The sequence below is a fragment of the Cyanistes caeruleus genome, chromosome 1 (genome assembly GCF_971803275.1).
Source record: "Cyanistes caeruleus chromosome 1, bCyaCae1.hap1.1, whole genome shotgun sequence".
Lineage (NCBI taxonomy): Eukaryota > Metazoa > Chordata > Aves > Passeriformes > Paridae > Cyanistes > Cyanistes caeruleus.
In genome coordinates, this window is record NC_141701.1 from 145644215 (window position 1) to 145670603 (window position 26389).

General features: G+C 43.4%; 1 protein-coding gene across 5 annotated transcripts in view; it reads right to left on the reverse strand.

Moving 5' to 3' along the window:
* The window catches only part of DPP6 (dipeptidyl peptidase like 6), a 539779-nt gene that overhangs the window by 226020 nt on the left and 287370 nt on the right, over positions 1-26389 (reverse strand). Inside the window, exon 1 of one of the 5 annotated variants that reach the window (XM_086865504.1) lies at positions 17060-17675. The exons of the other annotated variants lie outside the window; for them this stretch is intronic. Coding sequence (XP_086721630.1) covers positions 17060-17116 — 57 coding nt within the window. The 5' untranslated portion in view covers positions 17117-17675. Of the gene's footprint in view, positions 1-17059; positions 17676-26389 lie in introns of those variants that run through there. 5 annotated transcript variants of the gene reach the window in all.

Genomic DNA, 26389 nt, shown 5'->3' on the forward strand with positions numbered 1-26389 from the left:
AATTTTCAGGGAGAAAGGCTGATTCAGTGAAGAAAGCATTCACGGCATGGGCGGCAAGGGTTAAGCACTGGCTCTGAGACAGAGCTGGATCATCAATTTGTGCCTCTGTCCTCTCCCTGTGGAAGGAGAAGCATGAATTAAAGGTAAGAGTGCAGCCTCTTACAGCTGGGAAGACTGAGCAGGCAGCCAAAAGAGTCTGTTCAGGCTCCATGAGCTATGCCAGCATCCCAGGCACTGAGGTTAAATTCATTAACAGTTGTGAGGCACTCGGCTACAGGGGAGGCAACATCAGCACGTCCAACAGGCACTTCTGGGGCTCATTTCATCCTGTCACTGCAAAGCACTGGCCCACGGCACTTGGATATTTTTTTTGACACAAAGCAGCAGATATAATGAAATTCCTCTTCCTTCAGGAACAAATAACAAACCACTTCAAATTTAGAACCATCTGTGGGGGAAAGGCACTACTTCCTACTGTAGGGATGAGAAATTTTTTGAGAGTGGTGCACCAGCCTGCTTTTATTTCCCTGGTCAGTTATTACTTAGGCCAGTAGAAATCCAGTGAAAGCTGGAAAATGTTGCATCTCCAAGGGGAGATATAGTGCCTAACACTTTTCTGGAAGTATTTTAGATTTATAGCAGTGATTTCTTGCTCTCAGGTTCAGAGTTCACTGAATGCCGCCAGGCACAAGGGTTCCTTTGGTGATTTTCATGGTGGGCTGTATGTCTGTTGTATCTGTGTGCATACATAATCAGTGTGCACATATTCTCCTGATGGACTATTAATATCCATGCTTGCTTACTGAGGTCTGGTTTAGGAGGAGATTCTTTAAATTACTGTCAAATCTCTAGAACTGCCCATAAAGATCCAAAGACCCAAGCGTGCCTGATCTCATTTAAAAGAATCCAAACGTGAGTAGTGGAATGAATGGATGAATAAATCATTGTGAACATTCTCAAAATGCTCAGCCAATGTAGGACATGTGTACAAACTGCCTGAAGCTACTGCTGACCCAAACTCTTTGTCCCCACAGCACTGATCATCACTGCAATTCGTGGGCTTGGAGCCTGAATTACAGGAGTAACATGGCCCTGGGCAAGCCACTTCATTCTTGTATTAAGCTTCCCTTTCTGCCAAGTGTGGATAATGCAGTTTACCTACATTGCTGAGATGTCAGAAAGAATCTTTTTAAAAGCAATTCAAAGACATAAAGCATGAAGAATGTGTTAGGTATTAATTATATGTGGAAAGAGCCATTTTAGCAGCGCACACCTTTCTGCGGGGAAGATATATTTAAACAACATAACCAAATAATTACAATTGATTTTCATTAATAATATAAACTGTTATTGTACAGGAACTCCTGTCCTGAGGTATTTCAGAATCTGTTATATTCCAACTGAAAAAAGAAAACAAACCATATTCTATAACTAAAATGACACTTCAGCTCCATTATTAACTCTTGGATGCAAAGGAAAAGACAAAATTCAACGGGGCTATCTAATACTCTAAAATCTGAGAAACTGCTGCCTTTTCCTTCTTAATACTCTCCAAAAGACCACCCTCAATTTCCTGAATTAAATGCTATCATTCGACTCCACAGGAGTTCAAATGTGTCTATCTCAAGTGAGCTATTTTTTAGATGTTTTCAAAGGAAAACAGAGGGGGAAATAAATGACCAGTAAGGACAGAAAGCTTTTTAGAAAACATCCTTTTTAATAAGCAAGAAAACTGAGCCTTCAAAGCCCATGCATAAGCACCTGCATAATTGGCTGGGTTTTCAAGAGCACTGAGCTCTCAGTGGTCCCCAGTGAGGCCAACAATAGCTTTTGGATGCTCAACAATTTATCATGACTCAACAATTTCTCCCCTGGGCATCATTTAGTAACAATGTGGTGTACAGAAAGTGGAGACAGTTGAGAGTGACATTTTTGGTTGGACTTGGACAACTAACTCCGTTTGGCTCCCCGAAAACAATAATTGCACTCATTTAATTCCTGAATCTTACAGCAATAATAATAATTTTCTTAAAAAAAAGCATACCAGACTTAATTTAAATGAACACTGCACACTAGGACTCAAATGCAAATGCTGTATCACGCTGGTAAAGGTTACATAAAGTAATGATTAATTAGTATTTTTCCCTGCTCAGGGTTTAGTTGTCTGTCAACAAAAAGTAGTAGATGATTGCTTGGCTAAAATAGGCATTATTTCCAACTCTCTAATATCCCTGAAAAGCAAGCAGCAGTTCAATTTGCCAGCAATAATTTATTGTGTAGAATTAAAATTCTGCAAGCAATCTCTTCTCATCTGTTACTTTCAACATCTCCCACAACTATTTGATTTTCTTCCTGGGTTTTCATGTTAACTGGTCATCTCTTGCCAAATCCCAGCTAGCTAAATAAGTCTCTGAAGCTTGTTGAGTAGTTCTAGCTGTGTTTTATGCATTCAGAGTGCATTTCACAACAAACAGAATCACATCATTCAGCAGCGTGACCAAGACAAAACCCAGGAGGATATTTGTCCCAAATGTTCTAAAAAGAAATGAGGAGCTACCCCAGCTTATTAAAAGCTAAATAACGTGGCCAGAGTTTGAAGCATTGCCCAAATAACAAAAAGAGTGGCTAGCAGGCACTGAAATCTGCTGCTAAAAATGGACTGGAGCCTTCTGTGCCACCCTCAGCCATCTGCCCGTGCCGCGGTGTCAGGGCGGGAGCGCGGCTGCTGCAGAGGGCAGTGGGAAACAACAGCCCCTCCAGACCCCTCTGCAAACCCTCCCAGGCAGGGACAGGGCATCTCAGAGACTACAAACAGCAGCACTTGGTTCTGCAAAAATCTCTCTTCCCTTGAGTCCATAATTCTTGCAGGCAAGGGTCACAGGCCCTTGGATTTTATTTTATTTGATTTGATTTGATTTGATTTGATTTGATTTGATTTTTTATTTTATATTTTAATTTTTATTTTATATTTTAATTTTTATTTTATTTTATATTTTATATTTTTTATTTTATTTTACTGATTTATCTATTTATTTGTCTATTTATTTATTTGTCCATTTATTTATATTAAAAAAAGCTCCTAGACTTCTCTTGTTCACTGAAATTTCACAAAATGGCCAGCAGCGATTTTTATCAGTCTAACAGTCTGGCTTACTACAAATTTTTTGAGTATCCTCTCCTCCCTCACAGAATTTGAAAGCAAAAGGATAATGCAATGATAGTTCATATTTGCAAAGACAATCAGCACAAATGGACAAGTGAATGCCACATCTTTTTTCAGACAGATCTTCACTTTTGCATACTGCCAACACAACAAGTCTTGAAGAATCCCTTAACTGAAGCTGATCTATTTTTGATTTAGTTGTATTACCCATGTTGATGAATACAATACAAAATGAAGTTTAATAGATTTTTGGCATGGGAGCCATGCACTAATCATAACTGAAGGTTTCTATGATTGAAAGAAACTCTACAGAAACTGTCAAGGCAATGAAAAGTAATGAAGTATAAACATCTGAGTGTCACCTCATTTCAGTCTCCTTGGAGCAACTGTCATCTCTTGTTTTAACAGCAGTTCCAGCAATAAAAATAAATAAAAGTTATGTATTACACCTGACAAGCAGCAAACCACACACAAAAGTACAAACAGTATTTGGTGAGAAGCTTGCAACAAGTGAATTCTTGATTTTTTCTCTTTGAACAACATAAACCATTACTCAAGAAATGGGCCAAGGAAAAACAAAACGAAGGCTCAGTGGATATTGCAGGCTGTGTTTCTTGAGACCCACAGGCATTTGTGAGCAAAAATGTAAGAGTCTGGTTAGAACTGAAGGGAAAATAATCTGAAAGATGGTTTGAAACAGTGACTCCTCAGAGAAAGACCACACTCATGTAGATTCATTATAATCTCTCATTAACTTCTTCCCCAAACCTCTGCTACATCTCTTCTTCTGCTCTTTGGGATTATGCACAATTTGTGCATTACAGTAGACCTTGCTGTAGCAACTTATAAGAAATTGCTACAACTTTTTTTTATAGAGGCCAATGATAGATTACAAAAAAGGCTATTTGGGAAACAAAAGCAAAGAGAAATAAGCTCTACTTGGAGAGAAAGGACTAGAAGTAGCATGAACACAGACCATCCCAATAGGATTCATTTAGGATTATATTTTTAGCCTCAAGTACATACTTTATTTCTCATGTGTATTTTACATGGCCTGTTGAGCTCAATTACTTCATATCTTTGTGTACATAAAAAGTAGTTCCAGAATGTTTTATTACAGAAATAGTAACCAGCCGAGCCCTCCTCACTTTCCTAGAGCAAGATGAGAAAGAGATTTATGGTGTTAATTGTCTGTGGGGGGGTGTAATTAACTCCAGTTGTATCAAAGTGGGAAAAAAGTTTCAGTTTTCAGATATTTTAAACCTTCGAGAATAAACCCAGAAGTTTACTGCACATTTGGGCAGCAGAAACATTTTTAAAATAATGAGAATTTTTTTTATTTGGTAATTTCCACTAAATCTCATTAAATCTGATTTTAATCTTTTTTGGTTTTACATTTTAATGCAGACACACACAGATTCTTAGGTAAACCTAGAATTTATGGTTTATATGGTTTTTAAACCTAGAACCTAGGTTTATGGTTCAAACATACTCAATATTGAACCACATAATTATGGAATGGCTTGGGTTGGAAGGGACTTGGGACTAGACCGTCTCATTCCAACGCCCTGCCATGGGCAGGGACACTTCCACTATCCCAGGTTGCTCCAAGCCACATCCAACCTGGCCTTGGACACAGGGATGCGACAGCCACAGCTTCTGTGGGCAACCTCTTTCAATGCCTCACCATGCTCAGAGTGAAGACTTTGTTTCTAATATCCAACCTAACCCTACTCTTTCAGTTTAAAGCCATTATCCCTTGTCCCATCACTACATCCACCTGAAGAAAGCCCCTTTCCAGCTCTCTCATAGCCCCATTTAGGCACTGGAAGGTTCTCTAAAGTCTCTCCAGGTCTCTCCTTCTCTTCTCCATGTTTAACAGCCCCAGCTCTCTCAGCCTGTCTCCACAGGAGAGGTGCTCCAGCCTCCAACCATCCCTGTGGCCTCCCCTGTCCTTCTCTCAGGGACCCCAGAGCTGCACACGGTGCTCCAGGTGGGCCTCACCAGAGCAGAGTGAAAGGGGACATCACCTCCCTCCACCTGCTGGCCACAGCAGTCCAGGATGAGGTTGGGTTTCTGGGCTGCCAGCTCTCCTTGCTGGGTCATCAACCAACACCCCCAGACTCTTTTCCTCAGGGCTGCTCTCCAAGTCACCTGTCCCTGCCCTCCTCTCAATCCCGAGCCACAAGCTCGTAGCCCGCTCCCCAGCCACCCCCAGGCAGAGCTCCATGGAGATGTGAAAGATTTCCCCAATATATTTTGAGTTGGATGATTTAATGGGAATATCCTTGCACAAATGAACTGCATTTTACAGAGAAAACAGCTATGCATCATGGTTTCAAACAGCTGTAATTTACTGCAGGGAGCTCACTGAAGACTTAAAACCTGGGTTTAGCCTGTGACAGTGGCTGTGAGCTATTGATCACCAGAGTCTCTCTGGAATTCACAGTAGGATGCTGAAGAACAAAAAAAAAAAAGAAAAAAAAGAAAAAATTGCTCCCTTTTGGCATGAAAGACAAGATGACAATTTATTTACTGATAACACTGATTTACTACCCAGATGCTAAGAGCATTATAACTGACTGGAGGAGATCTAAAATTTATAGGAGATTGAAGGAATTTTAGGAACCTACAGGAATTTATAGGAAGCTCACTATCTAGAATGGAGGTTTGGCAGAGAACCTACGTGGTCCCCAAGTTCATTTGAATTTCCTCCCTCCTCAGGGTCAGGAGAAGACCAGTGTGGACAGTATTTCCTCACAAGCAAGAGAATGGGAGCCAACAGGTGATAAAATAAATCTTCTGAAACAAATAATGAGGAAACCAGACCCACAACCTTATTCCAGGGTGTATACAAAGCCTAATTTATATGGTGGTCCTAATCCTGAAGTCCATTCTCAAACAGAGCTCCATCAGATTTGCACAGCTCTGAGAACCTAAGAGAAATCTGATTTCTGGAAGAAGCACTTCTCTACAACATGATAGAACAGTACAGAGAACTGTTTATATTATCATGTATTTCTATAATAAAAGCCACATGAAAACAAAAGAAGCCAGCTGAAATCAGTCTGTTATTTACAAGTTTGTTTCTCTTGCAGATTAAAAGCCTCCATTTCCTTCATAAGGGTATTCAAGATAGTGAGAGACAGTATATAGAGGTCAGCTCATGCCTTGATGAAGTCAGCAGATTTATTCTCAAATCTCAAATTTCAGATACATACACTTTCCAGAATTCCTTAAAGTTCTGTTTTCCACAGGGGTGCTCTGTCATCATAGAGCCCAGTATCAACACTGAATTCCTCAACATGTTTGAGTGAAAGATGCCTTGTACACAACAACTCAGTCCTGTCATCTCCCAGAAGGGCTTTGGAAGGCCCAGTTTGTAAACAAGGCACAAAACCAAGAAAAGACATCATCTATTAGTTATCATCTCTCTCAAAGGTGGGAAGGAACCATTTCTCAAGCAGAGGAGTAGTAACTGAGGTAAGCCGGTCCTGCCAAGAGATACTGATTTGGAAAACTGAGCACTGACCAGCCCTCAGCAACAAAGTCAAAACATTCCCCAAGCAATATAATCTCCCTAATGCACAAATTTTATGTGCTAAGTACTTTCCAGGGCTGCTTCAATCCATTTCTCTGTAGATTTTTCTGTCCCATATTTTTATAACTGCTCCTTATCTGGCTTGTTTAGCTTCTTGGAATAAAACTTCTAATTATACCATGACTTGCAATGGCAAAGTCAACCACCAATATAATCCACATAAAACCATCTGTTGTACCTTATGAGAAGAAAACCATGGAAAATAAATCAATTTAATGCAACTGCACCCTCCAATTATTAAGCTTACAAAGATTAATCTCAAATCCTTGTTAGATTCAATGGATCAGCATTCTCAGCAACGTTTGTAAATTAACTTTTAAATCACAGATATTGGGACATGAAAATTAGAAAAAGGAAGGTTGTTAGTATATTAGAATCTACTAAACTGTGATGTGCCAGGGATTCTTAAGAAGAAGCAAAGTTGAGAAACAAATTTCCTGCTTTGAGGACTAGTCAAAGCTTACTATACTCACTGCAATGACATCTGCAGAATCTCAAATTTAGGTAGTGAAAAAAAGAAGTTTCATAATGTTTACCCACCTTGATCAATTACTTTTTTTCTCTCTAACACCACTGTGTCTCAGAATAATAACAACCATGAAGTTTCTCCTCACTACATCCTTCAAGCTATATCATCTGCTTTTCCATGTATCATCCCATGCCTCTTTCAGTTAATATGGGCTAAGTTGAAATATGTTTTTTCTACCCATCCTTGAATTTCTTTCTATCAGCAGGCACAAAATGCTGCAAATGCATTTGAAATAACCTGTCTGCTCCTGGCCATGAAAACAAAAGCATGCAAGTGTGAGGCTCTCAGCACACCTCAGTGCAGTTACAACTTAATGTACCATTTGTTAATTCCTACAACCACATTAAGTATCAGACCCCTTTAAACCCGACACAAAAACAGTTGAGAGGCTGGTCACAGTGTGTGATTAAGCTAAATTAATGACCCAAAATGCATGCCACATAATATGCTATTATATGTTTATTACAGTATCTCTGACAGTCTAAACTAACAATAAATTAAAGTCTAAGTTGTGATTTCACTTTTGACAATATCTTACTACAACTAAGTCTTAAATATCTGCATGTAACTATTTGGCTACAGACATAACTGAAGGTAATGGAGTCAAAAACTGCAGACTAATTGCTTCAGATGAAGCCTTATTATCTCTCCAATTTCAAGCTCTGCAGCAGTTAAGCAGCAATAGAAACTACTTTAGCCAAAGCATTGTGAAATCTTATGTAAAATTTACTTTTATTTTATATGTCTTATGATGTTATAAACAATAAAAGGAACAGCCATTTGTTTTCAGACCAAAAAAGGATGTAACCTAAAGGGTTAAAAAAACCCAGAACAATTCAGCCTCCAGATCTTCTTGTTTTTGTTAGTTCATTCAAACTTATCCTTTTACCCTTTCTAATGGCTTTTTGCATGTTCTTTTAAATTGTAAGCTCAGCTTAACTCTTTGTGTTTGCCTCAGTCTTTCTCACTCTCCTTCACCATGGGCACACTCAGGGCTTGGTTCCCTGCTCAGCTCAGACTTGTGCATTTATTACTTGTGCAGTGAGGGCAGGAGCCTTTGGCACCCTGGGACGGGTGCTGGATGCCCAGCAAAGGGCTGAGAGGGACACACAAGTCTGAGGGAGAGCAGAGAGATGATGTCTGCATGCTCCTGCTCCCTTGGTGCCTCACCAGGATCCCACCACTCACTCTTCTCCATGCCAGCTCTAACAAAACTGCTCCATCCTCTGCCCATGATCATCTGCATTTCAGCTTTTCTAAGGTGGTTGTTTGAGAAGGGAAATGCCTTCCAACAGGGCTCCCCACTCAGCAGCAAAGCAGGGAGGTTGTGCCTTCCTTTCAGCAGCCTCTCCTGCCAAGGCCACTAGCCCAGAGCACGGCCACAGTGCTGGCACTGCAGGGCTACTTGACAAGACAAGATCCCAAAGCAGAGCTCCTGCTCTGCCTCTGTGAGCAGATGTTGTTCAGCAGTCTGGGACAAAAACTCACTCTGAGAAATGATGGTCTATCTGCACTTTTCACCTGCGGTTTCTTTCACAAAATAGTATCTCATAATAGTAATAGCCCTTGATTGCCTGCCACTGACCATTTATCATGCAGACAGCATACAGGTTGTCTCTCAACAAAAACCTTCAGTCCAGCAGCAGGAAGGGCAGAGGCAATCAGGGCACTCAGGGATGGGGAGTACAAGGGAAAATGAGAGAAGCAGAGCCCTTTCCCTGAGCAAGAGGGAGACCTAAACAATTTTCTTCCTCTTGTTGTTTTGGGAATTTTTTTCCCTGGCAAAGACAGCTGCTGCCTTTCCCTCACCATACTCCCCCATACAGAAAAGCAGGCCATGTCTCTGGTTACTGTGCTATTTAGGTACTTATTTTGAAGGCAGGGTGTTTCTGAAGGGGATCAGGGTATCTGAGAGCTGGCAAAAATAAACCTCTCTGGGCTGCTTTGCTCAAGGCAGGCAGGTGAACAGGTGCCTGAAGCTCCTTCCTCCACAAGCATCTTTCACCACCAAATCCAAGCCCACTTCTCCCGTTGTTCCCAGAACTAGTCCAGAGAGTTAATAGTCACTCTCTGGTTGGAAGGGACTTCTGAAGATCAGAAGTTTCCTAAATTTTACATAGTAAAGGATTTTATATAGTGAAGGATTTTCACTCATGGAGGTGGGAAGTATTTATGTCCTCTCCACTGCCATCACACTTAAGAGCTTCCAGCAACTTCCACAATTTTTTTCAGGTCTTTCTCTCTACAAGTACCAGATCCTGGGCTTCACCCTTGGTTCACCCCCTCATCCTGACTTTCAGGAAGATGCTCTCCATCAGCCTGCCCAGCACCAAACTTCAGCTTCCATTTCTGAAAGGTCCTGCTTTAACCTGTGACCATGCATATCCCTGGCTCATCATCCCCTCATCTGCATTTCCATCTAACCTCTCTGGCTCCTAATTATACTGCAGTACTTCTACTGAAAAAAAAATATAAATTACTCCTTCTCAGAAAAGGTCTCTGTACTATGCAATGGAGAGCTGGAAGATGCATCTCCATCTTAAAGTATAAAATTGCTTCAAGTTCCCAAAATCTTAGAATCAGATACAATCTTTGGATTCTGCGCATTATCTCTCTCTCATTTGCAAGTTTGCTTATAACTGCCTCAAGTCCTGACAGCATCTACCTCTATCTTGATATTTTTCTGCTGAAATTCTTATTCATATCTAAACCTTCAGAATGAGTTTTAACTTTCAGGTTTTCTCCTGTGACCCTTTCCCTACGTTCTCCAAACATCAAGGAGTGCATCTCTCTGATACCTCAGGTACCTGTGCAGCCTGAGTTACTGCAGTATCTCAGAACTCCATAATTCACATACCTGTCCCTAGGAGACTTCCAGATATTTATTTCTCCCCAATTTTAGGCAACATGGACTATCTCAGCAGGAGAGAAACTGCTGACTATCACTAAGGACCCAACACTCAAAGCCACAGTGGATGTCTGCATACAAGAAGGGTTAAGTTCCATACTCCACCACCTAATTGTCAATCAAAGCCAACCAATAATCCCACTCAAAATTTGTCATTAAATCAGAAATTCATATTAACTTGTCTTTCCATTCTTGACCACCTTCACTGATTTCAAATACAGGTCCCTCTCCAAATTTATGTTTGACAAAGGTTTCAAACTTGCTGAATGCACTCCTCTCACAGTTAGTTCTTCACATCTGCACTTTGAAGAAGTGTGCACAGCTTTCCTGGTCCATTGCTGCTGGCACTCTCTCTGTTTCATTTACTTAAATTCCACTTCAGAATCAGAGTGGGCAGAACAGAAAAGTGAAAGGAAAGATGAAAGGAAAAAAACCCCCAAAAACCAGACAAAAGGTCAAAAAATGTGAAGGTAAAACATACAGAATATATTATGTTAAAAACTAGACATTACTGTACTCTACATAATTTTAAAAGTGCTGCCTTCTCTCACATCATCCAAAGTGACCATGATTCACCACAACTTAATGCCTGATAAAGATCACAAAGCAGCAGCATTACAGGCATAAGAACTGAAAGCAGGTACAAGCACTGCTCATGAAATGCCTGTAGCAATGCACAGCACTGCTAATGGACCACAACTGGAATGACACATTGAAATCTGTAAGAGCCTCATGGCATTCAAACACACCCTCATGACCCCAGATAGCTGGTGAACTTCAGAGACAGATTATTCTGCCCTTATCCAACAGCAAAAAAAGATTTAATGGGAAAGAATGCAACACAAGTCACCTCTGCCAGGAATGGAGAGAGAACTGTACCAAGGACAGAGCACATCCCACTTGGTCCAGGTATAAAGAGCAGGTAAAGTTTACACAGTCCCAAGCAGCATCCTGTAGAAATGTATGAGCTTTAGAGGCAGAAGCACTTCCATTTCAGCACTGGATACTGAAAAGGCTTTTCTGCAGTCTCTTCTTTTTGAGACTCCAGTGTTACACCAAACATGCTCCTTTCCACCTGTCTCCCCCTCCCCTTCTCTTAGTTGACTGCATTCCTTGTGGCAAATTACTAGCTAGAAAAGACTGCCAGTTTGATGCAATTCCATGTTCCTGAATACAGTGTTCTCGGGAGCGCTATTACAGAAATTTAATCTCTTGAGGAATAGATCAGATACCATTAACAGAATGAACAAATGTTCCCTACCATTCCTGGAGAAAGTCTGTGCTGGGTCTACAATAATACATGTAATTTAAAGAGTTGTTATCAAGGAATAAAAATTGAAGAATTTTATTTTTTAAAAAATTATGCCCTCAAACGGCAAAAACTAAACAGTTCCATTAAAACTAAATAAACCTGCTTTCTATTCAAGTCAGTGCATTCTCCTTTTTCCCTTCTCTTTGGCAGACACCTTTCCAAAGTGGACACTGCCCCTGATTTCTGCACAGCTGTAATAACCTGAGCCAGAATATTGCAACGAGAATGAGGGATTCTCACAGGCAGGGCTTCACCTTTGGGATATGACAGCTTCAGCTCCAGCCAGGAACGTAGGAGCTCTGCTATCACAAGTCACTGAGATAACACACTAAATTAGCTCATCTCCCAGGAGACTCACTCACACCTGTTCAATGGCTCCAAGCCAGGCTCCTTTCAGCCCAGTGTTGGATCTGGGCACCTCAGAGGTATTTCATGGTGCTGTTCCATTCCTCTGCATGGATTCTGTGCCACTGGGATGCTGCAGTGGGGAGTCTGACTGTGCCAGATAATGGCTCTGTGAATCAGAGCTTTCTTGTGAATTCACAGCTCAATCTGCTTACAAACATTCAGCTACAATGTGGAACTTCAAACCTTGCTAAAAAAGAGACAGGATTCAGCAGTGGCTCTTTGTGATCTAGCATACAACAGAAATATATTGACAAATAAAAGGGCAAAGTCCCTTCCCTGTTTCAAGAGATAAAATTCACAACTTATAATTCATGCCTGAACCTGCTGTACACCACTGCCTGTTTACAATGTGAAGAGATCCTGCACTCTTTGGGCATAATTTGTATTGCTATGTGGTGTAGGGAGGCTTTGTTGCCACAGAGAATCAGGATCATTGCATTCTTTCATGCAAAGCATGTAGAACCAACCAAGACATTTGGTACCCAGGGGCAGTGATTTTCTGGACAGCAGCCAAGTGAGCAGAGAAGATCTGGAATGATTTTAAGTCACACCTCAGAGAAAAAAAAAATAAATATATATATATATATATATATATACACACACACACACACATATATAAGAATATCTTGGGATACAGGAATGTAGCTCAAATGAAGTTACATTTGTTTGACTTCTTTTTTTCATTTCAGAACTGCACTACTGACCAAATCTCTCAGTTGTACGCATCTACCATGCTCTCACTCACATTTTATAGTAGACTCAGAGTATAGAAACTGGCTTCCTTTCAGATGATGCTTAGAGAGAAGATGCTGAACAGCTACAAAAGAACATGCATGCCAGTCTGGAATTCATTTGAAATAATCCCCCAAGCAAAAATATGTGTTTGGGACCTCAGTAATGTCTCTCTGACTCTCACAGAGTGGGTTCACACTATTTCCTAATGTGAGCACATCTGTATTTTTTATTTTATTCTACTCTGGGAACAAAGTAACAGCACAGGACTCAGCTCACAGTGATAAAGAATATCTATGACCTTGCAGGAAGAGAGCAGGGCAGACAGGGATTGACATCCTCTGCTACAGAAATCACAGAATTACCTGAATTAAAACAATTCAGGGGGCATGTCTGCATAATGTGGCTGAAGTGCACAATTATTTTCTTATTTGGATAAAGTTACACAAGTAGAGGCACATTTCAGCATAGTATATTAGATACTCCAACTGTACTCACTCTTCAGGATACTACAGGCTATTTCTGTGAGGTAGAGAGGCAAGGGAACATTAGCAGCATGAAATATTAATCTTTCCATCATTTTATTCCTGAGTCTGGCCTAGGATTTCCAAGTAAAATGTGTTCTCTTTCCACTTGAAGTCACCACACCTCTTATTTGGAATTCCAGCTGCTCTGTAAAATTCAGAATTGATTACCTTAATGACAGCTAATAGGCAGAACTGTTCTATTGATCTGATTCCACTCCTCCACGGAGCCCACTTCAATAAGGCAGACCTCAAGCTATTTTATCTCTTCACTTATTTTTTGGTATTTTACATGGAGTTCCATGTAGTCATTAGCAACCTTGTCTAGGACATGAGCACATTTCAGAACAGGATCTTCTTCCCCAATAAGCCCATGACAGTTCTTCTCTACACAGCAAGAGAAATGAGAACAATCCTTATCCTCAGTCTTCAAATACCCAATTAACCAATCAACCCTTTAAACATGTTTTATAAAAATTGTTCTTTGAGGATCTGTGATCCTGTTATACTTGATATGCTGACTCACTTTTTAAAATATTTAAAAGTCTCATTTTAGCATTATGCCTGCTATCAAATTTTCATTAAAAAATCAGCCTCCTTATCTTTATATATGACTGCAGAGCTATTTGCATTCCCAAAGGCCATTAAAAGTAGCAAGAATCGGGCTAAACGAAGATAACAAATTTACAGGCTTATGTTAAAACACAGAGTTCTTCAGCCTGTGTAAATAGCTAAAGCGTTGGCAGAGTACTTGACCTGCTGTTGCTATTTTCCTCCCCTTTTTAATGGAAAAGTGTTTTAATGGCATATCCACACATCCAGCTAACAAACCCCGAGGGGGAGAACAAGATTCTCTAGTCCTCTTGAGCCAGATCCCGAGTCTATCAGTGCCTGCATGCTTTGCCACGGATTTCTGAGCACTGGGTGTAGCAGAAAGCCAAGAGTGATAATGTGCACTGCACGGTGCCCAACTCCAGCCTCCCAACAAGAACCCACAGCTGTGTCAGGAGCAGCCAAGTGCACAGAGGCAACCACGTCCAACTCACATCTTGATCAAGCAATCACAACTTGACAGTAACAGACAGCATTACCTATCACCTACAGAATGTTTTCTGTACATGATGTCCAAAAGACTTAGAGTTCAGACCCATGAGACAGATAAGCCAGGAGATAAATGATTGGAATTCTGAGCAGTTTAACTGGCATGGAGGTGAGCAGCATTGCTTATCAGAAATAAATTGTATAGAAACATTTTTAATTACCTAGGGAAGAGAGGGATTGTCTGCCTTCAGCAGCTAAAGCAGTGCTTTGCTTATCTCCACATCCCAATCATTTTCTAATTATTATCTTTTTTGTAAGATAGAACATGACTTCATTTGCATATAGACATATGAGCCTAAAGTAGATTTTTAAATTTACAGCCTGCAAAGCTTCTGCAGATGTTTTCAAACTTTCCCCACCCTGTTCCTGCAATGTCTTTTCATGGCCAGCTTCTGTTTGGGTTAGTTTGGTAGGACACAGCACAGATTTAAGCCAACTGTGACACTTGCTTGCCTCTGGATCCAGGGAATGTCACAGCAAGGAACACAGAAAAGGGATGGTCAAAATCTCTTACGACAGCAGCAGCTGCTACTGAAAAAGATTCAGTCCTCTACAGCCAGACCAGCACTTTGCCTTCAATTTTTCTCCAAGCTACATTTTTCAGTTTCTTGATCACTTTTAAGCAAGGAAAAAAAAAATCTCAGTAATTCTTGATATGCATAAGCCTGGAAATAGATTTCAGCTAGAAATAGAATTTGAATAGAGCCTTTTTTCAGTTATGAACAGTTTTAGATAAAATAAGGGTTTAGATGTGCTTTTGGTGCTGGAAGATAAAAGTGCACTCAAATCAATAGACAGAGATTGGATTCAACCCCCCGCTGTCGAGCCATTTTACTAATAATGTATTGTGAAAACAATAAAGGAAATGATGGGAGTGAGCAAAGTTGCTCACAGACTCAGACATTAATATTCATCAATATGATTGATATTTATATATTCTTGATATTTCTATTTCATGCTCATGCTAGGGCAGAGCTGAGAGAGCACGTATTTCCAGAATATTTAAGTGTACCATATGGGTATAATTGCAATTCAGCCAGTTATAGAATATCCTCAATCAAGATCCTGCATATACTAAAGACCTATTCTGAGCATTTTGTACTTCATGCAGGAAGACCAAAGTAGCAAAGACATGGCATGCCAACAGAAAAATGGCATTAGGCAGGTAACACTACTTGAACCAAAACCACATCTGCTTTATAAAAAGGCAATATATACTTCTTGACTTACAAAACCCAACACTTTTACACAGCTGTAAGAAGGAGGAAGGGACAGCCCCACAGCCCTCTTTGTTCAGAAAAGGAACTTATAAACCCCTGCCTCCCAGAAACACAGGCAGACTTTAAACCTGCAGCAAACAGTGACAAAAATATATATTGAAAAGCATTGAAAAGAGAAGAAAAGTCCAACACTTTCAGGGTTAGATGAAACCATAGGTTCTTAATCCCAAAAATCAAAGTTGTTTTCTTCTTGTTTTCTCTGAAACATTGAGCCTGCCTGCTTTGGTCATTGGTATAATGTCACCCTGAAAATGCAGATTATATGTTCCTATTTATGGTGCTTAGTGTCTTCCATGCTCTTCCCTTCCCTAAAACACTGTACCAAGAAAAAAAAAAGAAAAACAATATGTGAGGCTCTCAGCCTATCACACCAGGAAGAACTATTTTAAGAATTAATTTGTGCCCTGAGAGAGCTGTTTAAATTATCCTCCTGTGCTGTCCTAACCAAAGAGTAAAGTGGAAAACTTCCAGTGTTTTAAGGAAATGAGGAAAAATTGGAGAACTGGAGCATCTGAGCTCCACCACGGTGCCCCAGGCATGGCCCGAGCACGGGGAGAGGAAGGTGGGGATGAGGAGAACGGAGATGTTGATGTGCCAGTGCCCCCAGAGCCCAGGAACCTTCACCAGCCTCAGCTGGAGCTCCGAGATCGCAGCCAGACTTTCCCTTATGCCACCACTTTTTAACTCTGCCCATCCTTTACAGCTGAGGATACAGCCCTTTTTTTTCTGCCACCCGCTGCTTTTTAGACAGGGAAAGTTTTGACTTCATTCCATCCTGGTAAGTGCAGGCAGAGAGGAATATCCTCCAGAATACAGGTTTGACAGAGAAAATGAAGTCTTTAACTTTCCACCTCTAAAGAAACACATAAAGCACCTACCAAGAGAAATAAATTAACTGAGTTCAGATATGCTGTGAGCACAGCAATTTCCCCCAAAGCCAGTAGGAGTTTCACCTACTTGCAGCTGCTTTTTGCCCCCCATGCCATCCCTGCTTGCTCATGCACAGCCTGGGCACACGCTGTACCCTGAAGTGCCCCTCCGAGACAACGTCAGGCAAGAAAAATTCACTGAAAGTGCATGATAAAGTCAGAAGCTGAACCCCACTTTTATAATTTTATATGTATCTACAGAGGGTTTTTAAACACCCTTGCCCCCTTCCTCCAGTGAGAAGGGGCCTCCATCCCAACATACTCCCCCCTCCCAGCAACATGTAAGGAACAAGTTACAGAACAAACCTCTACAGCCTTCAGCAAGAGGTACAGGCTGTTAAAAATAGCAGAATTTCAGCTTCCCCCCCAAGTCTCCACACACACCGAGAAAGCAGACCTTGAACCCAGCTACACAGCACTTTCCTCCTGCCACTGGCTGGTGACTCAGTTGACAATTTTAAGAGCACACACCAAAAAGATTTTTTTTAAAAAAAGTCATAATAATCATACAACAAACACAAAGCTACACATTGCAAATCTGTATGTTTGAAATCGAGGAAAATAAGCATTACCTGGTCTTGCTGTTGGGCTTGTTTCCCTGATGCATTTTGCTCCTTGGCTGTAGTCATGCTCACCTATTTGTGCCCACTGCAGAGGCAAACAGGATTTTACTCTGTGTGTGTGTGTGTGTGTGTGTGAGCTCGTCTGTGTGTTCAGACATACACGCACACACACACACACAAAGACTAAAGGGATACGGATGAGTAACTAGTCCATCACTTAATCACCAGCTGAGAAATCTCCCACCCCCACAAAAAGAAATAAATAAAAACGCAATGTAAAAAAGCACTAGTCTGGCTGTCTTCCCCCTTGAGCCTCTAAAATAAAAGCAGAAGCAGGAGCAGAGAGAAGGATGCTGTGGGGGCTTCTTCAATTAGCAACAGCCTCTGCAATCGTCACAGAAACAATGATAACTGCTTGGCAACCAGCAACTGGCAGCTCGGAGCCGGAGGCAGCGATGTGGTCCTCGCTCCCTCCCCACCTCCACGGCGGCCGCCCGCGCCTTGCGCATGCACCGGGCTCGCAGCGATCCGCACGGCCGGCACTCATCCATCCATCCGTCCATCCGTCCGTCCATCCATCCATCCGTCCATCCGTCCGTCCATCCATCCATGCGTCCGTCCGTCCGTCCGTCCATCCGTCCGTCCGTCCGTCCGTCCCCCCATCCCCCTCCCGGGGCAGGGCAAGCGGGGCCTCTGCCCCATCCTGATCCCCTTTGGAATCGCTGCCCCATCCCAATCCCCCTATGGAGCCGCTGTCCTATCCTGCATCCCCCTATGGAGCCTCTGCCCCATCCCAATCCCCCTATGGAGCCGCTGCCCCATCCCAATCCTCCTATGGAGCCGCTGCCCCATCCCAATCCCCCTATGGAGCCGCTGCCCCATCCCAATCCCCCTATGGAGCCGCTGCCCTATCCTCATCCCCCCATGGAGCCTCTGCCCCATCCCAATCCCCCTATGGAGCCGCTGCCCCATCCCCATCCCCCCATGGAGCCGCTGCCCCATCCCTCTCCCCTATGCATCCCCGCTCGCTCCCCCGGAGCCGCTGCCGAGCACACGGGGAGTTTCTGGCAGGCTCTCCTGCCCTCTCCCAACTTGCGGAGGCTCCGGCTCTGAAGCCGAGCAGAGTCAGGGGCTCCGGAGGATGCAGCGCCCTGCCAGGGGAGCAGGGTCCCGGCGATGGGGCGCAGGGAGCACCGACACTCTCCGGGGAGCTGCCCCCTCCCTCCGAAGGGTGAAAGGTGTCCCCAGGCTCCCGCAGCCCCCCCGGTGTCCCCGGTGTCCCCGATGTCCCCGGTGTCCCCGGTGTCCCCGGTGTCCCCGGTGTCCCCGGTGTCCCCGGTGTCCCGGCGCTCCGTGCCGTGCGGGTCACGTTGCAGGGTGACACAGGAGCACGCGTTCCCCGCAGCTTCCCTGCCACGGCTGGCATCTCTCCGGCACACCGGGGCTGTCACAGCCTTCCCAGCTGCCTTCCCAGCCCAGCTCGCTGCCGGCACGGGGTCACTCGGGTGGGCACGGAGCAGCACCGAGGGACCCTGAGGCTGGAAGGGATTTAGGGCAGCGCGGGGGCTGTTCGGGATCCGCCTGGGACTGAGGCGAGCGCTCACCCACCCCAGCACCGGGTGACACGAAAATGCCACATTGCTGCTTCTCCCATCCTCACCTCCCACCCACACGGAGCCCAGCGCTGTCCTCAGCGCTGCCGTGCCCGGTAAAGCTCAGGGTTCTCTCACTCTCGTGGCACTGGGATCTCTGCTGAGTCTGCTGAGGAAAGGGAGCACCAGAGTGTTCATCTGACAGGGAAGTGATTATGCCTCATTTGATCCTCGATTTTACAGCACGGATTTGTTATACAAGGTCACATTCACCGACAGCACTGCAGGCAATGTCTCCTTACACCTGGGATAATTTTGATCTTAGGTTCAGGAACAGATCCAAGGCCAAGTTTTCCTGAAGAGATCTCCAAGCCACCACTCAGACTCCCTAAGTGTTTCTGCATTTTCACCCTTACATTCACAGGACTTCATAGGAGCCATGACGTAAAAGATCAGCAACAAGGAATTGTGCTGGTAGGAAACTGGACAACCTTGCCTTTTCCCAGGTGCCACAATCCAGGCAGCAGCTCATTTAAAATAAAATAAAAAAGGTGAATAGCTCCTCACTAACAAGAAGCAATAATTTGCATTCAAATCTAACAGTCTGTGTTGATTTCTTGCTGGATTATACTCTGACACAGTCCTAGCTTACACTGCAATTCCATCTCTTTAGTCCCCATAGTTTAAGTCACAATATTTTCTAAGTGTTTATAGCGAGGTTATTGTTCATACATTTTCCCCCAACCATCAGAACAGAATTGTTTTCAAGATTTTATATAAGTGGATCAGTTTGAATTTTCCAATTGGCTTCGTCTACTTTTCTACCTGTTGTGAGCAGTAATGAAGGCTTGTTTTCCTCCACACTTCTGCTGTTTTTCTTTCCAAGAGGAATTCAAATGAAACAAAACCCTATTTGGAATTGGTGTGTTGGTTTGGGGTTTTTTTTGGTTGTGGGATTTTTGTTGTTTAGTTGGTTGTTTTTGGTTGGTTTCTTTTTTTTTTTTTTACTCCCCCACCTTATATGCTGGAAATTTCTGCAAGACAGACCCCTTTTTAAAACATGGGCTATTCACTGTCTCCCTGACCCCTCAGTACCTACACTGGCAATCCCTAAACTTAATGGCACTGCATGCCCTCCCCATGCAGATTTAATTCTTTCACAGTTAACAACTTAAGACACAGTTTTCACTGTTTTTCTGGAAATGGCCACTCTTCCATACAATGTAGATTTTTTTTCCCACTAAGCCTGTTGTTGGACACATAAGAAGTTAATTGGGCTGATTAGTCCAGCAGTTAGCTATGCAAATGCATGTGGCTGAGCCTCATTACATGGATGCATTAGGAGGCTGCTGTTCTGACTGCATCTCCCAGTGCTTGGCACAGCTGCCAGGGTTTCTGAAATGCCTTCACCCCTCTGCCTGGTGGTACCTCCTCATCACCCCTGAGCAGGGCAGGGTGTCCCATCCCCTCAGATGGCCACCAGCTGCTCACTGCCTGAGGATGTGGCAGCAGGGGCAGTGACATCCACAAGCTCTCTGTCACCCTCCTGCCTTCATCAAAGGGGTTCTGAGGTTGCCCAGCACCTCCTGGGGAGACAGGAGGAGGAAGCAGTGGCCACTGCCATGCAGAAATGCTCATTAGTTGCAGGCAGAGAATAATCTCCTCACACATTAGCAGGGCTGAGGCTGTCCCTCCTGCCCTCTGAGCTATCTTAGGGTACCAATGCTGTTCCTTGGCTGAGTCATCACTGATGAAAGATTAATACAACCCTATCAAAGGACCAGAATCTGTATCTGTCAAACCCAGCAGGCAAAAGGATGGGTCCAGACAGTCCCATTTGGGGCATGGCAGGAGGCACTGGCAGACAAGGACCCTGGGAGTGTGACCTTCCCATCCCTCCCTCTCCACAGCATCCCAGCTAATCACAAGGATACAGGGAGGAGGTTGCTCCTCCTTGCCAGGGTCAAATATGAAACAGGCTCTTCAACCTCTGCTACCCATAACTGGGTATGTTTGTCTCCCTGCCCATGCCATGTGACTCACTCCCTGCCCACACAAACTGCATCCTTAACAAGAACATCCTCCATCAATCCATGCAGGTCCCCTTGTGCCAGCACTGGGCCAGCCCAGGAGCCCACTCTGAGCACAGACAGCTCTCCTTGTTAACCAAAATGCACACTCAAAATCACCTCCTCAGGCCCCACGGCAGGACAGACAGCCTCCTCCCTCCCATCAGGAAAGAACCAGTGACAGGTGAAGGGAGCTGTTCCAGCTTCTCAGCTCCTCTTCAACCAGAGTGCTTGTTTCAACAAAATCATGCAGCACTGCAGTAATACAGATAATTTTTAATTACCTTGTAACAAATTAGTCACACATGTCCTAGAGCATTTTCTGTTAGAAGGAAAGTGCTTCATTCTCCTGGGACTGGCAGGAACAAGATTGTGGTCTGGGATCATTCTTAAAATTCTCCTTGGAGTTCACAAAGTCACCACAAAGCTTCTTCCTGCTCAAAGATCATTGAAAACCTTGAACACTGCAAAGAGGAATTAATGTTCCAATGGCTCTGGAGGATAAGGTGGAACAAAAGCTCAAACTGTCATCACCAGAAAGACTTGTGAACTCCTAGGAGCTAAGCACAGCAGCCCTTTTTTATGATGAAGCATTACAGCAATGCATGAAAGCAAAGGAGCAGTTTGTTACTGCTCCCAAACATTTTTAAGCAGATCAGGGTACAAGGCCATCCTTGATTCTGCCCTTCCATGGGGGTAGAGGTGTCTGGATACAGATCAGCTCCTTCCTGGGAAGCAGCAATGGCATCTCAGGAGTCAGTGCAGAGCATTCCTGTTCCCTGTGTGTTACAAAGGCCAGACCCCACAGCAGGCTGTGCTCACAGTGAGCCCTCCAGCTGCACACATCTGTTCCAGGGAGCGCAGACTAAGAGCAGTGAGAAGCCTGCAGCAGCAGCAGTTATTGCATGCAGAACCCTTCTGCTCCATTGAAACCTGGGGTTTTAGCTGTACAACGCTGGTTCATTTATTCCCCTTTCATTGCCATGTCAAGGGAGTTGAAGCCAGTGGGCAAAGTGGGTAGAAATTAATTCTGCTTGATTGACCATACATTTGAACAGTCTGCTAATGTGCTCTCTTCTCCAGATAATGACCAGATCCCATGGAGACTACATATCTGAAATTTTGGGGGTGTCTAAGCCATTAGTACCATTAGTATTTGGGGTTCAGTAATGTCTTTCCTCCAGCAGAACACACCACGCAATGTGGTTTTGCACATCCAGCCACTCTGAGCTTCACACTTGCTGGCAGTTCCCTGACAAACTTGCTGGTCTGGCTGATTTGCTCTTGGTTCAGCAAGGACACAAGGCCCAGGAAAGCACATGGCAAGAGAAAAATCTACTCAGAGGTAAGTTACAAAGGAAAAGGCGTAAGGGCTACAGGTTTTTAGGAGTTATATTGGTATTCGATGTTTTAAAGACAACTCACAAAGAGAGACTCTGCCAGCACGGGCAACTGTGAGAAAGGTGAGATAAGCCTTTAAAAATGTTTCAGCCATGGATTTTAGCATTCAGTCATTGAAAGGTTGGTCAAAACTGGCCCACAGGATGTAAGTGGAACAGTGCTCAGTGTGCATTGATGCTGCTTTCCAAGGTGTGGAGGCAGCAGGGTGGAACACAAGGCTGGCAGCTCCTGCAGCAGGGTGGAACACAAGGCTGGCAGCTCCTGCAGCAATGGAGGGAGAAGGTCTCCCTGAACAATGTTCTTCTAAGACCAACAGCATACTGATAAAATACCTTTGCCATAATAAAATACCTTTGGTGCCCTATTGCACCATCATTCAAATTTTCATAGAGAAATTCAAAGAGGAACAAGAGGGAAGGGTCTGTAAAAACCAAGATGTCCATGGTCCCAAGATGTATCAGGGCGTGCTGGTGACCAGCTACCCCTCCCCAGCCTCAGCCAACATCTCATCCACACAACAATCAATGGCACAGCCCCTCTCCTTCTGCACCTGCATGGCTCAGATGCAGTGGGTCAGAGGGGGCTGTGTCCTCTGCAGATCCCTCTGGAGGTCAAGAGCTCCTCACACAGAAGATGCCAGAGAACAGAAAGCTGTGAACCCATGGTTAGAAACTATTTTTACAGGAGTTTATGCTTTAGATGCTTCAGGAACAGGCAGACATTCTGGCTGTTCATTCCAGAGATTTCTGTTCTGTGATCATCATCAATGAGCTTTGGAGAGGGAGAATTTAATTTTGTTTTGTTCTGAAAGCACAGTTTGTGCTGTGCCCCTGTCCAAGAAGGTGACAACACTAATATCACATTATTACACAGCAAAGTCCCCAGTTGGAATTTGGAATTGGAAACACTTAGTGGGAGATCAGCTGACATCAGCCCTACTCCTACAAAGGCTGCAGAGAATCTCTATTGCCTACACACCATCCCCAGCACTGCTTCTCATAATAGTTCCTATTAGAAGACCAAAAAAACACTTTAGTCTTGCTCCAAGTTAATCCCCAGCTTTGGCAAGATTTCTCAGTCTGTCAACGGGCATCCCAAAACTAATTTTATTATAAAAGAAAACCTTTGGCCTTTAAGGATATGCACTAATTAGCTTTATTTTGCATCAGCCCTGCTACTGTTTTCCCTCTCTGGTTCTCTCCATCCTGTTGGTTCTACCAAGGGTTAGTCATGGGAGAGTCTCTATGTCCAGAGGAATTTTCAGAGGCTCCACTGAGGACCTCTCTGTCTTGGGGATCCACTCAGCTGATTTTCCAGATTTCAAAGGTTCTGTGAAAGGACTAGAGGCAATAACAGATTATGAATATAGTTACAGATAAAAATACATCACATTGCCATTACGCATGACCAAAATCATTAAGAAAGCAATCTGGTGTGCTATTTTCATTTAACAGATTAAATCCAGTTTATTCAGTCAATGCCATTAATTAGTCATTTGCATGAATATATGTTCCTACAGGGGATACACTTCAAAATGTTCCCACAAGCATGAGAAGTCCTGCTATCTGAGACAGCAGGTGTGTGGCAGCAGGGGACACAGAGACAATGGGCATTGCAAGAACGACTTGTGTGTCTGCATAATAGTCCTGTGGTGTTGTTGCTGTTTGTCTATTACCAAAGCCTCACTAAGTTGCTTTTTTTTTTTTCTAATCTTGAGCAGGAGAAGGTGGTTTGAAATGATTATGATAGGTTGATTTGAAGCACAGTATTCTGCTGCTTCCCATTTCTCGCTGCCGCCTCGAGTTCCAGGACCCCACAGTTCATGGTAAACAAATAAGACAACACGGGCATGCAAGCTGTGAAGAAGTCTGCTCTTTCATGCACAGCTAGAGCTGCTTTGCATAGCACTTCCCTGCCTGAATTGGAGTGTGACTCTGGGGAACGCAGCAGGTACTTGTGCCCTGCTCACTTCTGGATTCCACACCCACTTTGGTTTGCCTACCCTGAAGATCAGGTGTGTGTATTGGCAGTCAGACTTTTCTATTGGAGTAGTTACTGTTCAAAAACATCACTTTTCATCCACTCTGAGGTTATTTTTTGAGTCAGTGTATACATTTTAATACATCATCCCAATCTCAAAGGCAGGGGATGAGCAGTGCCACAACTGCTTGATGCTGTGTTATCCCTGCAAGGAATACAGACCCTGTTGCTGGCTTTTCTCTGCCCCTCTGCCTGCTCCTGCTGGTGTGACCTTGGCAGCTACAATGAAACAGATGCCTCTTCCTCACTTGTTTATCCATGTGAGAGAGACTTCTGAGGCCCCAACTTCAGTGCCAGCTGTGAATGGTCTCCAAATTGCTTTTCCAAAGTTTGCCTCCTCACAGTCTGGCTTAGTGCTCCTGCTCCCTGTGCTCTTAGGGATCAATATTCACTGACATTTTCCCCCCACACATCCCAGTTATTTCTAGGTAGCAGCTGAATTCCCTCCTTATTGACTCAGTATGTTCTTTTTGTTTTAGGAGTGAAAGAATTTCCTTCCTTCCCTCCCTTCCTTCCCTTCCCTCCCTTCCTCCCTGTCCCTCTTTTTCCTTTCCTTCCTCTCTTTCAACATAAATCTACTGAATAGCCACAACATGTATTTTGCAACTGAAATATCCATGACAGAAGATGTAAAAGACATCACAGGGATGAGAAAATAAACCCCCCCCCCCGAAATCACTGTCAGAGAATCCCCATCTTCACAACAGCTGCAAACATATTAGGCTGTTTAGCAACCTACTCTTTGGGAAAGAGAGAGCCTCATCTTCATTTTTAGCTCCAAAGTGATTTATGGGATGAATAAATGATCTGCATATAAGATGATGACTGGTTTAAATGTAAATGTTGTGAAAGGCTTCTTATGTAAGCACATACATTGCCTGAGAGATCCTCGTACATAAAAGCTGCAGCTGGAGCAAGTGGCTTTTTAAGCATTTGTTTTATGAAGTACACTTTTCATCGCAATGGTTGTTATTTTTCATTTACTTTTATATCAGCTTTAACCAAAAAAAAAAAAAAAAAAGAAAAAAAAAAGGAAAAAACTACTTGAACTACTCACAACATGAGCCATACACTTTTAATAGTGAGGCTGTGCAAAATAATGATACTGTGTAAACCAAAGATATCTCATAACTGAAAATTACACCATGACAACCTCTGAGGTGTCACAGGTGATGGAGACATAAAGACCAAGCAACCTCAGTTTCTGAACATAAAACCTGACATGTGGATCCTGCAGGCTGGGCAGGCTGAGCCCAGCTTTGGGCATTTGGAGAGGATCTCCTCGGGACTGCCATCAGCTGAAGCACAGGGTGTGACCACTGAACACCATGTTAGCCTCATAACTTCTCTCAAATATTCCCAAACAACACCAAGAGGTGCAAAGATGTCACCTCTGCCACCTGCACTGGTGTTTTCTCTGGTGTTCACTGCCTCCCCTACAGGGAGCTGCATTGGTTGTGGTGATCACTGCCCTCAGTTTCTGGTGGGGACTGTGATGGCTGTGAGGATTTGTATGCTGGTGTGTTTTCATCAAGTGTTTCTAGACCTCTTGGGATTAAATCTGTTGTGGTAAGCATATGTTGCTACATTCCTGCTAGCTCTGTGGTAGATAAGCTTTTCCACCAACCTAAAATAACCTCCTCAAGAGTTTGAACAATGAAAACACTGCCAACACTTGTTTTCTCTAAAGGAGGCACAAAGGGACCCAAAGCCCTTCCTGTCTGCTTCATGTCTTTATTTTTGGAGAAGGCAAACCCACAATGTTTTCAGATTCCTGTTCTCAAGTCTGAAGGTGGAAGGAGGAGGCAGAAAACAACACTTGGGCAAAACTGCACTGAGCAGATAAAACAAGGAACGCACAGATTAATGCCACCTCTCTCAATTTCCCCTCTGTGCCTCAGTACCCACCCTACATTCACCTTCCTGGACTGCAGGTCTTGCACAGTACATGTACTTATCCCCGGGGACAGACAAAAGGTGTTACTGGCATGTTGAATGCCCTCTAGTGGAAATGCAATTTGTGCAAAATGGGCCAACTGGAAAGGTCTACTCAGAACCCCTGACACAGAGATAAAAGTGTGTGTTTACTGAAACAGATAAAAGAGGCAAACAGAATTGCTTGTTTCTGTTGTGATGGAGCAAACAGAAACCAGAACAATGCCCTGCTCTAATTTTTTTTTTTTTTTAAAAATACTGACCAGAGGTTTTGATGTGCCATTTGTACCACCTTAGAGAGA